The sequence below is a fragment of the Barbus barbus genome (assembly GCF_936440315.1).
Source record: "Barbus barbus genome assembly, chromosome: 18".
Taxonomy (NCBI): Eukaryota; Metazoa; Chordata; class Actinopteri; order Cypriniformes; family Cyprinidae; genus Barbus; species Barbus barbus.
The window spans coordinates 20,440,502-20,453,274 of record NC_136746.1 but is presented as its reverse complement, the minus strand read 5'-3'; the positions used below and the strand labels follow the sequence as shown (position 1 = coordinate 20,453,274).

Genomic DNA, 12,773 nt, shown 5'->3' with positions numbered 1-12,773 from the left:
ACTGATGACCGGCAGAGAGAGTGCGTGTGTGTGTGTGTAGCTAATAAATTTGTAATATAGTTTTTTTTATACCACTACTTCGAACCAGCAGACGGTTTAAAAAAAAAAAAAAAAACTCAGATGACCGGCAGAGAGAGGGAGAGAGTGCGTGTGTGTGTGTGTGTGTGTAGCTAATTAATTTGTAATATAGTTTTATACCACTACTTCCTTTATTTTTTTTTTATGAAATGCAGCAAGAAAGTGTCAGACACTCAGAACGTGAAGTAAAAAAAACTGGTTAGAGCCAGCTGACGGTTTAAAAAAGAAAAAAAAAATCTCCGACAGGCAGAGACGCGAGTCGCATTCTACCAAGCACCACGTCTGAACAAACCCCACGTTTACCAAAACTCTACTGGTTAATAAGTAAGTACTACAAACCAAAGTAAAAAACAAACCTGAAGAAACCCTAAACGTTAACGGAAAAAACCCGCGAACCTGAGTGACTGAGGGAGAGACAGAGAGAGAGAGCGCGCTGTTCTCTTCTCAGTGTCAGGGGCGCTGTGACTAGCCTATCACAGAACGCAGACACAGTCAGCTACCCAATGATAATTTTTATTCAATCCGAGCACAGATATTGACTCGTATTACTCGTATGATACTTGTACTCGGCAAAAGTGCTTTATCCGTACCGGATACTCGTTTCAGCCGAGTATCCGGCTCAACTCTAGTTATTTACAAGCAATGAAATCACAAAATCACATGTAACTTATCCGAAGTAATAGAAGAACAGGGATTACAATTTGAGATAAATGAATAACTTGAAACATATAGAAAGCTTTGAAATGATCTTTTTATTAACGTTAAAATACAGTCTTTAGTACAGAGTAATGTTAAAAGAGAGAATAACCACACGTACATGTATAAAAAGTGCTAAAAAGTTGCCACATAAAGACTACAACGTTTGTGTAATTTGGCAAGCACATAAACTCCTAAACCTCTTTTCCTAAACCTGTTTGTAGTCAAATCTGTGTTTTAGGACTACAAACTAAATAGCTCTATTAAGGTGCAAAACGTAAACCACAAACCAAATAAGATCATACATTTAATTTATCATAAAAAATAAATCCACAGTGTTTAACAATACATTTACATCTTTACATTTTGTGGACAAAACAAAATTAAACATACATACACCGTATGATAAACATTCAGGGGTAATACATTGTAAATACAATCAGTTTCTTCACACTCTTACCCTTATTTCAGTGGTTTAGTTCATTTATTATTGTGGTAAGGTCTGTCAGGAACACTGGTAGTGGACAACACACACACACACACACATATCAGTGAAGGAAACTGCCTGAGAATTGAGTCTGAATATCTAAGTACAGCAGAGAAGAAGTTACATCAAAACATCTAAATGTAGATACAAATAGCTCAATTTACCTTGAGGAATAGCATATTGCACTATAAATAAAATACAGATAGTTGCAATGTATGTTTCCTGAGATAGAATTAAATATTCTTAATCAAATTCTTGATTACACATCTTAAAAAAAATCATAGAGATCAAGCCATAAAGATGGGTAAATGCATCTAATTGCACATTATTCTCTTTAAAAAAAGAAAAAGAAAGGGCTGCAGCATGTAGTTTAACCTCACAGTGCTGACACATTTGTACAGTACATAATATACTAGATCATTTTGATCACCATAGCTTCTTTGTATTTATATTTCCAGCAATCAATTTAACTTAAACTATCTGTATAGATCAAGGTTCAAAACTCTCTGATGCAACCAAATAAATAGATACAATTACCTATAGCTTGCAGAGACTTTCATGCATGTGCTTCACTTCCCTGCTCATTATTAATACAAGTAAACATTTATATTTCAGCTATTGTATAGATTAAATGTAAGACACTGGATAGGTGATGAGGTACCTAAATAATTGGGACTCTGATGTTTGCATTTGATAATCATAAAATCTTTTCATTTTTTTTCTGCATCACTTGTATCTATGCGTTTCCCTTTATGATACTTCTGTCCAATCCCATAGGGCACATGAGCGGCGATTGTACCGAGCTCCTGGGCACCTTCAATGTGGAACATCTGATCATCAAAGAAAATGTGAGGCCTAATCTTCTCTAGGAGAGGCCCCTTAGGAGCCCCAGCCAAAAAGAGGGCCTCGTCTACCTCCAAGCCCCAGCTCCGTAGGGTCTTCAGAACACGTGCCCCAGCGCTGGCTGCACTGCGAGCTGTGACGAGGTAAGTGCGAATAGGGCAGCTGATTCGTTGTTTTTTTGCATAGAACTTGCGCTGGAGTTTACCCAGTGCTTCCAGGAAACATTTCAGGGGGCCCTAAGAGAGGATGATGCATTGCCAAGTCAAGGATAAAAAGGACATTGCATGCTCCAAACATGACATGATGGAGAAAATATTAGTAACAGCATTAATACTGAACATTAGGGATGTAACGATATTATCAATATCGTGATATCGTAATAGCAAAACTGTCTCTATATTATTATGGTCACATGACGATATGAAATGATAGGTCTTCCGGGCAAAATGTGTAGTTTTTAAAATATTTAAACTTCTTATTCTAACATACAAGGTCTTTAAAGTTGTGTTTTGGGCCGTTATGCTTTGGCCAGTATCTGTCAAACGAACTAAAACCGAAAGCCCAATATGGTTTAATCCCTTCATCAAGTGTGTTTTCACTGCGCATTTCAAAGTGAAGCGCGCACTTCAGTCAGGCGATCAGTTCGTGATCTGGTGTTTTCTGTGCCTCAGAAGCTCCGTTCAAAGTGAACGAATGCAGTGAACTCCTTTATTGCACGTGCTGTGAGTCTAGCATGTGTTTGGAAACGTGAAAGCCACCAGCTTTATTTTCGTGGCAGATGATTACAGCATTTCACTAGATTTGACGCTTTTTTGTAAGCCTGTTTTAACTGAAGCTGAAGTTTTCCTTCAAAATAAAAGCTCTACTGCATTGTTCATCAACATAAAAGCTTAAAAGTGCAGTATGAATTGCTGACAGCAGTCCAAATTCAAAATATCTCTTTCAAGTGTAGAAATTAGGAAAGTATTGTAATTGTAGTGTAAAGCAAAAAATAATATACCTATGAAATATTCATTTTCATTTATTTTACAGTGCAGTTGTTTCACATTATATGGCTATTACTGTTGTTGTTGTTATTATTATTGCTGTATATTCTAATATTCTTGGCTTCGTAAAACACCAGTGTGAATGTAATTTAGACTGAGACAGTATATCACAAATAAAAAGGGGTTTGAGTCCCCTTTAAAGTTCAGGTACAAGTCAATTCACTGTCTTTTTTCTGACTTAAGTTTTCTTAGTTAAGAACATGGGTTGCAGCTCTTAATTTTGAACTCTCAAAGTGCATTAGATAGAATAATTTAACTTTAAAATGTACAAATTTAGTTTTTTTTTCCAATTCTTTTTTATTTTATTTTTAATATCGCATATCGTATAATATATAAGACTTAATATCACAATATTATTGTATCGTGAGATTTTGATATCGTTACATCCCTAGTAGTTGTAATTGTTACCCAGTTTTAGTTTACCTGAGCAAGAGGCTTGTTCTCAAACTCTTTCTCATGCCTAAAGAAAGTGTCCAATCCATGTTCCTTTACAATAATCTCAGACTCGTCAGAAAACAAAACTGCATCTCCATCAAAGGCTACACGCAATTGGGTGTCACTGAGCTCATTCTCACTGTTGCAGGCGAACATCGTGGCAGCTGCTATTCCTGTGAAAATGGCCATTTAAAGCAAGTTTAGACTTTATTAGACTAATTAGACTTTTTTTATTAGAATTTTACTTCTGCAGTGAAAAGAAAATCCTAGTTGGATCACAATGCATACATTTTTTAAAATACCTTCTTCAATAGCTACGTGTACCTTCTTTGAATCTTTGGACAGGTAGAGGTTGGTCATGTAGGCCTTTAGGTAATCAATTGGACTCTCTCCACCCGTCATGCAAAACCTCTCTATAGTTAGATCTGCAGAGAGAGAATTCATGTAACTCTAACATGTAACTGTAGCATAAATTCAGCCTATTATGATAATCTAAATATTTTAACGTGCGTGAATAAATCTAACCACCTCAATAGATTTAAGTTTCACTTTGCATGATCCGTGACCGACAGAGGTGCATCTTGGCGGCATGGATTTAAAACTTTAACAAGACTCAAACCGACACAGGCAGAGTGAAAAACTGGTAGGGTACAAGTGATTTCAAAACATTTCAGCAGGTTATATATATATATATATATATATATATATATATATATATATATATATATATATATATATATATATATATATATATATATATGTATATGTATGTATGTGTATATTATTTATTTCGTAGCCTATAAGATGTATTCGGTTGAGTTACGCTGCAGTGAAGCACTTCATTGTAGTAGGCTACTACTGTGCTTATCTTTTCAGCGTGCAGCGCAAGCAAGACAAACAGCAATGCAGAATATTAATAACTATGACTGGGACTGCACAACATTATGATGAGAATACTATTATAATAAAACGCTGTGAATTTTTAGAGTTTAGTTGCCGTGTTTCTGCACATTGTTACGTGAAATGTGCATTTGGGGCATTTTGTGCAAATAGCCTGTAAGTTGTAATATTAACGGTATGTTGTATAAATAACGAAGTGTATTCTATATGAGATAAATAATTAAATCCCATTGATTCAAAACCTGCTAAATGCTTCATTCTTCTGGTCATCTTCAGCACGTGCAGCTCAAAACAGAAATGCAGAACTTTATTGATAACTACTGTCATATAGCCTACATAACGTTATAATGAGAGCACTATTGTAAACAATGTTGTGAATTCTTAGTGTTTCGCTGACATTTAATGTCATTATTTATTTGCGAGGCATCAGTTACTGTGTGTTAAGCTACTATTCAACTAGAGAACATTCACTAGCCTACAATTTAGCCTTTGATATCGATCATTAGGGGTGTCCCCGACTAAGGATTTTCATATTCGAATCTGAATTTTCGAATCTTGCCGATAGTCGAATCATATGTTTGGGGGCGGGGCAAAATACATTACCAAGAGTCAAGTCAGAGAGCCGACAGTCATAATTACTGAAGTTAATTTCCATACCATAGTAATTGATGCTGTTGATGAGGCGAACTCCGACCTGGGCATGATTATTAGTCATTAGCACAATATCAAACAGCTCCTCGCTGTCTGGGTATAGTTCTCTCAAACGAGCATTTACATTCATCAGGGCCTGTCGATTAGAGTAACACAGTAAATACTAAAGGCATGGCCCTGGATATCTGAAGATATCCACGTTAGGCAATACTGCTTTGATTAATGGTAGATTAGTGTATCAATATATGCTATTTAACCATAAAGAGTGGACAGGACACAATCATTTTATGTTTGAGTCTTGTTTGTTAGTGTGTGAGTCCTGCCCTGCAATAAAAAGGACTTAAGTCCATTCATGAACAAAAGTGAAAGCACACATTTGTTTTCCATGTTGCTCTACATATTTTCCCCGAGATCTGCATCAGTGAACATTTAATTGGCCCTAACTGGCATAACCAGCTTATCTGATGGTTCATACCTGTGCTAGGTGTTGTCAGTGTAGGTTGGTTTGTTCTTTCTTTCTTTCTTTTTGTGGAGTTTTTAGTGGTGTCATTTGTAATCAAAACCAAAGGAGATTTCAGGAGTAATATACCTATGTGATGTGAACTGAAGTGTGTTGTGAGGTGCTACTATAGAGTGCATCAGTCAGTAGGGTTCTGAACATAAAAAAATACTACACATTTTTTCCATCGAGTAATTGATTTTGAATGATAATCTAAAAAGACATGCAGACCAACTGAGAGCTATGAGATTGTAAATTGATGGTATATGCATGTATTAACTTTTAAATATTCATATATTAAATCAATATTATTAAAAATAACAGTAGTACTACATTACTCATGATTCTGCAAAAAAATCTACCCAATTCAGAGCATTGAAACAAACAAATCATGCCAAAAGATAATACAGTTTTTATATTCCTCCATCATTTTTCATTTGATTGTCATTCACAATGCTTCATGAGATCGAAGCAATAAAGCTGTACACATTTTACCTAAAACCAAAGTCTTCAAATAAAAACTTAATGGGAAAAATCCTGAAAAGGCAGGGTGGCCACCATTGCACTCTATATACAGGTCCGGCTGCATTACCTGTGGCATCCGGTTTCTGACAGGTGCTGGAGGCAGGGTGAGTGTTAGGATCAGACAGTTTTAAAATATAGTAGTATCACTATTATGCATATTGTTTAAAAAAACATTTTGTAGTACTTAAACCTGTTGTTACCTTAACGAAAGGAAACGAGACCCCTGGGGTAAAAGGCTGGTCCTCGAGCTCCAGCTGGTGCACGACGTACCTCTCCAGCCCCTCCTCTTCAAACACCTGCCTCTCCTTCACCATCTTAAACAGCGTTCGCGAGGACACCGCAATGGTTACAGCGTTGCTGGGTTTGGGCTGCAAGTTAAAAGCAAGCAAATGTTTACAACAGCAGTAGACGACAGCCAAGCTGCTCTATGTGGTCAGTTACCTGTATGTATGTGCAGCTGCATATATCTTTGGTACAATATAAGCTTTTTCTCTAGCATTGTCGCTAGCATTGTAGATTGGGTATCGGATGCGGGAGACGCTGCTGTCATTCACATGTAACTTACACAAACAATCTCTTACCGGACGGGGCTTCTTCGTTGTTTTCGCGTTGTCAAATAATGCTTTGACAGCTGCCCAGTCTTTTTCTTCGCTGTTGTCGGAGTTGGACTGTCCTCCTCTCTCAGTCCCTTCAGGTTTGCTCATATTGTTATGGTGGCAGGAGACTGAATTGTTGTTCTGCGGTAAGTTAGTTGAATTTCTATCAGAATCAACGCGACCACGTGACGTCACCTTCCCCGGGCAAGTGTCAGACTTTGTAGATTTTATTTTTTCCACCAGTAAATTTAAATAATATAAAAAAGCAAAATTAATAATAATAATAAAAAAACTATTTACAGCGCTCCCGTTTCTCATTTTAAAGTGCTCTAAAAGTGTCGTTGTAAATGCACACCATAGAGTAGAGCATTTCAATTTAACACTCATTTAGTCTGGAGACGGATGTATTTTTACTTATCAGGTGTTTACATATCACAGACAGCCTAAATATAAAATAAGCTAAAGATTAGATGCTCATTAATCTGGAGCTATAGTTGTGTAGAAATAATGTGAAGGCTATAATTATAGTGAACAAATAGCCTACTACTATGTGCCCCATACCTCATCTTAATAAATACCGTTGTTCTGAGAGTAGGGTTCAGGTTAATATGTTCATGTTCATTCTTTATATAGTTGACTCTTATCTGAATACATTCGATTGTTTGCTTGTTTACTGAACAGCTTTTACAAAATATGATATGTTTTGTTTTAGTTTCAAGATCTGCATGGTTTTGAACTAGATGTTAAAGCCACTATAAAAAAAGCATTTATATTTCATTGTATTTTTGACTTATTAACTAGCGCCTGTCTCCCCAAATAGATGTTGTTGTTGTTGTTATTATTGAAGGGAATTTTTGTAATTAAGGAACCATTGGTTTTTGTGAAAGTTTGAAAGTATTTGTAGTCATTTATTTATTTATTCAAATTCCACATCATTGTCCTTGAGGGCATCTACAGCCCACATCTAATTTACCCTCTTGATGGGTGATCAAAAGGGATTAAGAAAAAAATGACATTTAGGTAATGATTTATTGATTATTTTACCATTCAAATATAATCACCAGCTCAACAATTCCTTAAAATCAGCATTTGTCTTAATTTCATTTACAATTTAAGCCTTAAGAAACACTAGTGGAAACAATTGCCAATTATAAATCATGTTGCTCATTTACAAATAAGACTTTATTCTCACTCATTCCTCACACCATAGGGTACATGAGCACCAATAACCCCATTTTTAAGGGCTCCATCAACATGTGGCATCTGGTCATCAAAGAATATGTGAGGCTTGATTGCTTTCAGCACAGGCCATTTATGGGCACCACTCAGAAAGCATGCCTCATTTATCTCCAGATTGTTCTCCCGAAGCGTCCGTAGGGCTCTTAATCCAGGACTTGTTGTGCCGCGTGATGTTACCAAGTAGGTACGAATTGGATTTTGTTTTGTGTTACTGAACTTCTTCTGGAGATTTACCAATGCTTCAAAAAACTCTCTTAGAGGACCCTGCAAAATAAATTAACACACATTTTTTATTTTTTATTTAATTTTTTTAGAAAGAGAGAGCGAGACAATTATTTCATTATTTTGCAGTGTGTTAAATGAAATAACTAAATGTTTGGTCAAAACGATTATTTTAAGGCATAGGCCTATAACAGTTTATTTGACCGATTATCTATAGCATATGTGGTATGCGTTTATCACCGACAGTTTCAACTTTAAACTCTCAATGTGTGTAGAGTAGACCCACTTTTACAGTTAAACTTTCAGTAGAAGCTTCCTTTGAATGTGGGATGTGTGCCTTGTGAATGTGAAATATAACAAGGGCCAACCCATCTGAGATTTAGCTGTACTAACAAGTGGTTTCAGACCAATAGCCTTACCAGTGCCAAAGATGTGCCCTCTTTGTCACGCTCATTTTTAAAGAAATCCTCTAGACCTTTCTCTTTGAAGACTCTCTCAGACTCATCTGAAAACAGGACTCCATCACCATCAAAGGCCACGCGTAACACTTCATCACTGTGTTCATGGTGATCACTCTGGAACATAGTGGCTGCTCCGAATCCTGAACAAGAATGGCTCATTTAAAAGTTATAGAAGTAACTTTTGTTGTATTTTATACTGTAAATAACTTCATGCACCCAATGAAAAAACTTGAAGCATCACCTTCTCTGATGGCCTCTCTCACATTCTGTGCGTTTGTGGAAAGGTAGAGAATAGGCTTGATCTCATTAAGGTGATCAAGGAGGGGTTTTTCATGAGCAATCTCAACCTTCAGATCTGCACAGACAACATCACAACATTGTAGTAGAATAAAATGACATCTTATTTTATTCATATTTATACTAAAATTAGTTTCTTTAGGGTCTACAGCTTGAAGAGATGGTTCAGAAAAAAAGAACATTGTCATTATTTGTCATCATTATACTTACACATTCATGTCATTCCAAACCCATACAACTTTCTTTATTTGAATAGACACTGTAAACCTGAATAATTTGGCAAAACTCAAAACATTTGAGGTGATCATTTACATCAAAATTAAGAAATTCAAAGTTGAAGCAAGCAGAACTTTTATTTTGTACTCAAATATTTCAAGTTAACAAATGTGTAAGTAAGCTGATTCATACATTTAACTTAAAATTGCCATGTAATATCAACTTTTATTAGTAGAACCCTAACAAGCTAATACAATAGAAGCAAACTTACTAATTTGTGCACATGCTACATAGCAATGCAACTGTTAAATGAGCATGGCAATATAGAACATTTAACATATCTGTTCTCAAACCAAGCCACATTCTCCACTTGTCACCATGGTAACCCCCCCCCCCCCCCCCACACACACATAACAGAAACTATTCTTATTATCATAGCAAAATATTAAACACCACTAAATATCGCAATTAATATTAATCTTGCACAAAAAAAAAACTTTATAACACTTAATTTTAGCATTTACTCTCCCTTTGGAGTGTCATGGCAAAGCATGCCGGGACGTATAATCCCAGCCCAGTTTCTGTTAAATTTGAGTTTAAGTCGAAGTCTAAAGAAGTTAGTTAATAAAACTCAAAACAATGAAACAGTTCAAATTACTTCAAATGTGTCAGTTTTGTCAACTCAAAAGAAAAAGGAAGTTCTAAATGCGTAAAAAAGTTAATTTGACTGAACTAATTTAATTTACACACAATACGTTATTATTGCGTACTGTTTTATAATGTACTGCAATACTGAGGTGCAGATAATTGCCACTATTTGCAATAAGTAGTATATAAATAGCAGAAACTCATGCTATTATAACAGTGTAAATAGAATCCATTGCTATATACATTTAGTGCAAATAGCATCTCTCGCTAAGAAAATATGCTATTTGCACTTAGTGTAAATAGCATCTATCGCAAATAGCCGCTGCCTTTTGTTAAATTTAAGTTTGCGCTTCTCAAACAAATTAAATATTTTGAGCATTTTGCAGACCCATGAGATATGTGACCCTGGACCTCAAAACCAGTTTTAAGTCACTGTGGTATATTTGTAGCAATAGCCAAAAATACATTGTATGGCTCAAAATTATTGATTTTTATTTTATGCCAAAAATCATTAGGACATTAAGTAAAGATCGTGTTCCATGAAGATATTTTGTAAATTTCATACTGTAAATATATCAAAACTTAATTTTTGATCAGTAATATGCATTGCTAAGAACTTCATTTGGACAACTTTAAAGGCGATTTCCTCAATGCTTAGATTTTTTTGCACTCTCAGATTCCAGATTTTCAAATAGCTGTATCTGGGCCAAATAATGTCCTTACATCAATGGACAAACCATACATAAATGGAGAACTTATTTATTCAGCTTTCAGATGATGTATAAATCTCAATTTCGAAAAATTGTCCCTTATGACTGGTTTTGTGGTCCACGATCACATATCTTAATGTGAATAACAACCTGAAACGTAATGTCTAGTTTGACATCCCATGGTCACTGCATGCATTTATTGTATGAGAAAAAGCACTTTAAACATTCTTCATTATTCACAATTATTCATTGTGTTCCATGCAAGAAAAGAAAGTTTTGGTGAACTTCTTTCTAGTTACTGTATAAAGCGCTCCTCTACTCTTACTGTAGTTTACGATGCTTCTTTTTAGATGATCCGTGTCCTGACTGCTGCTAGGTATCAACACAATTTTGAACCTCTCTTCAATGGGTGGTTCCAGCTCACTCAAACGTTGATTCACCATTTTAAGAGCCTAGAGCAGGGTGGTGAAAAACATTAAATACACCAAACACAATAAATAGTTATATCAGATAAAAAAATAGGTGACTTAATATTCTTGCTAGATTTAACTAAGTTACAGTACTCATTTGTGTCAGATAGAGAAAAGCAGTCTCAGTGAAAATGGATGCATATGAAGAAAAAAATCTGCAAATGTTTAATAATAATAGAAATTAATTCCAAAGACCTTTTCATTTCCAAACTGGATCTACAAGGTAAAAGTGCATTATTGATACAGATGATTTGCTGCTACCTTGACCAATGGAAAAGCAACTCCTGTAGGGTAGGTCTCCCCTGTCTCTTGTCTGAATAACGCGCATGATGAGACTACAATGGTCAGTTGTGTCACTGAAAAATAAAAATTCAGAGTGGTTTAAGAAGGGCCAAAATATTTAAGTCATGCTTAAGGTTTCTTAAATATTAGAACACAACAGTATTATCTTAGATGTTGTTATTGGAAACTTGAACACACAACATACTTGGGAGCTCACTTGTTTTCTTGTTTTTCTCTTTCCTGCTTTCGTTGCTTGACTGAAGTTTTCTCTGTTTGTGGACAACAAAACACTTATTTCATGCTTTAAATTAGGCATTTCGTAAAGTTTTAATTTTATCAGAACTATTTATGTAAGCCTTGATATAAGAATAGGTTGCTGATTTTTACATCTGGATAATCGTTAATCTCATACAAGAAACAGACATGAAAACTGACAGCATTCAAATAAAAGGTTTAAAAAAGTAGTTTAAATAAGACACAAATGCATGTGACAATTGAGTGACATTAGAAAAACTTGCCTTAGAATTGCTCATGGTCTTGTTTGATACTGAAGAATTGATGCTTCTGCAATATTTATAGACAGTGGAACAATGCTTGTGATTTATATAAGTAGGCGTTTCATTTAAAAAATGAACTTCTGACTGGTCTAGTAAATCCTGTTTTTCAGGATTGCATTACTTGCATTGTCCTTTGTGCTATAATAATTATTCTTACTGGGGATAGTTTTATTAACCCATTATTTATTTTGCCTTTTACACTTTTAGTAAAACATATTTTACTAAAAACAGGTTTTGATCGTGAATTAACATCTTTAATTCACGTTTAAATCAAGCCATCTAGCCCAGCACTTCAACACATCATCACAGTATTCAGCTAGGATTGATGACAAACACGTCATCTAGGTCAGTCAAGATCCTGGGTGTAGTGTTCGGTGACCAGGGCTTGTATTTATCAAGCCTCTAAGAATTACTATCAAGAACACTGCTAAGAATTGACTTAAGTGAAAAAAACATTCTTGGCTCAAAGCTGCGCTTAAAAGTTAGTTATCAATCATCTCAGTTGTAATTTAAGCAAAGTTTTGGACTAAATCTTAAGTGTCAGTCTTAGAGATGATTCACAACACTTTTCTGTGCCACAAACAGGATTTTGGATGATGACATAAGCATGGCCCAATCACTGAATAAATTTCCTTAATTAAGAATATTCTCAGATAAATTCACATTGAATGGTTAAATTCCTAATAGGAGTTTACATTCAACACACATTTGACAAAGAATTTTCAAGAGTACATTACAGCAAGGAAGCGAAGCATCATCAATAACTCAATTTAGGGTGCTGATAGATGATAGTATAGTGTATTGACGATAGTCAAGGATATCGCCTGTTGCTGATGCCTTTGACAACAGTGAGACGATTATTATTATTATTATCCATCAAAAAATAGACTAGGTGCCTATCTTTAGTGATACAGT

At 35.2% G+C, this 12,773-nt stretch overlaps 2 protein-coding genes across 3 annotated transcripts; both read right to left on the bottom strand.

The window, feature by feature from the left end:
- Nucleotides 1–809: 809 nt before the first annotated feature.
- LOC306884526 (cytosolic 5'-nucleotidase 1A-like) lies at nucleotides 810–6,864 on the bottom strand (the record flags this gene model as incomplete). The annotated part of the gene is made up of 6 exons (XM_079440458.1): nucleotides 810–2,340; nucleotides 3,574–3,758; nucleotides 3,888–4,010; nucleotides 5,143–5,272; nucleotides 6,361–6,528; nucleotides 6,742–6,864. 6 exons carry the CDS (start codon nucleotides 6,862–6,864, stop codon nucleotides 1,972–1,974), a joined length of 1,098 nt encoding a protein of 365 aa, XP_079296584.1. The 3' UTR covers nucleotides 810–1,971.
- A 903-nt stretch (nucleotides 6,865–7,767) lies between these two features.
- LOC306884078 (cytosolic 5'-nucleotidase 1A-like) lies at nucleotides 7,768–11,866 on the bottom strand. Of its 2 annotated transcripts, none has more exons than XM_079439733.1 (7): nucleotides 11,820–11,866; nucleotides 11,519–11,570; nucleotides 11,281–11,375; nucleotides 10,875–11,001; nucleotides 8,920–9,033; nucleotides 8,637–8,818; nucleotides 7,768–8,259 (listed from the first exon to the last, which is right to left on the bottom strand). In XM_079439733.1, exons 1-7 carry the CDS (start codon nucleotides 11,832–11,834, stop codon nucleotides 7,945–7,947), a joined length of 900 nt encoding a protein of 299 aa, XP_079295859.1. In that variant the 5' UTR covers nucleotides 11,835–11,866; the 3' UTR covers nucleotides 7,768–7,944. The 2 variants fall into 2 exon arrangements, with proteins under 2 accessions (XP_079295859.1, XP_079295858.1); XM_079439732.1 differs by having other exon boundaries at nucleotides 11,507–11,570; nucleotides 11,820–11,861.
- Nucleotides 11,867–12,773: the final 907 nt, after the last annotated feature.

Coding starts and splice junctions, on each gene's coding strand:
- LOC306884078 (XM_079439732.1), bottom strand. Junction 11,376..11,506: donor GAAAACAAGTGAGCTCCCAA/GTATGTTGTGTG, acceptor TTTATTTTTCAG/TGACACAACTGACCATTGTA. Junction 8,819..8,919: donor GAGAGAGGCCATCAGAGAAG/GTGATGCTTCAA, acceptor ATTCTTGTTCAG/GATTCGGAGCAGCCACTATG.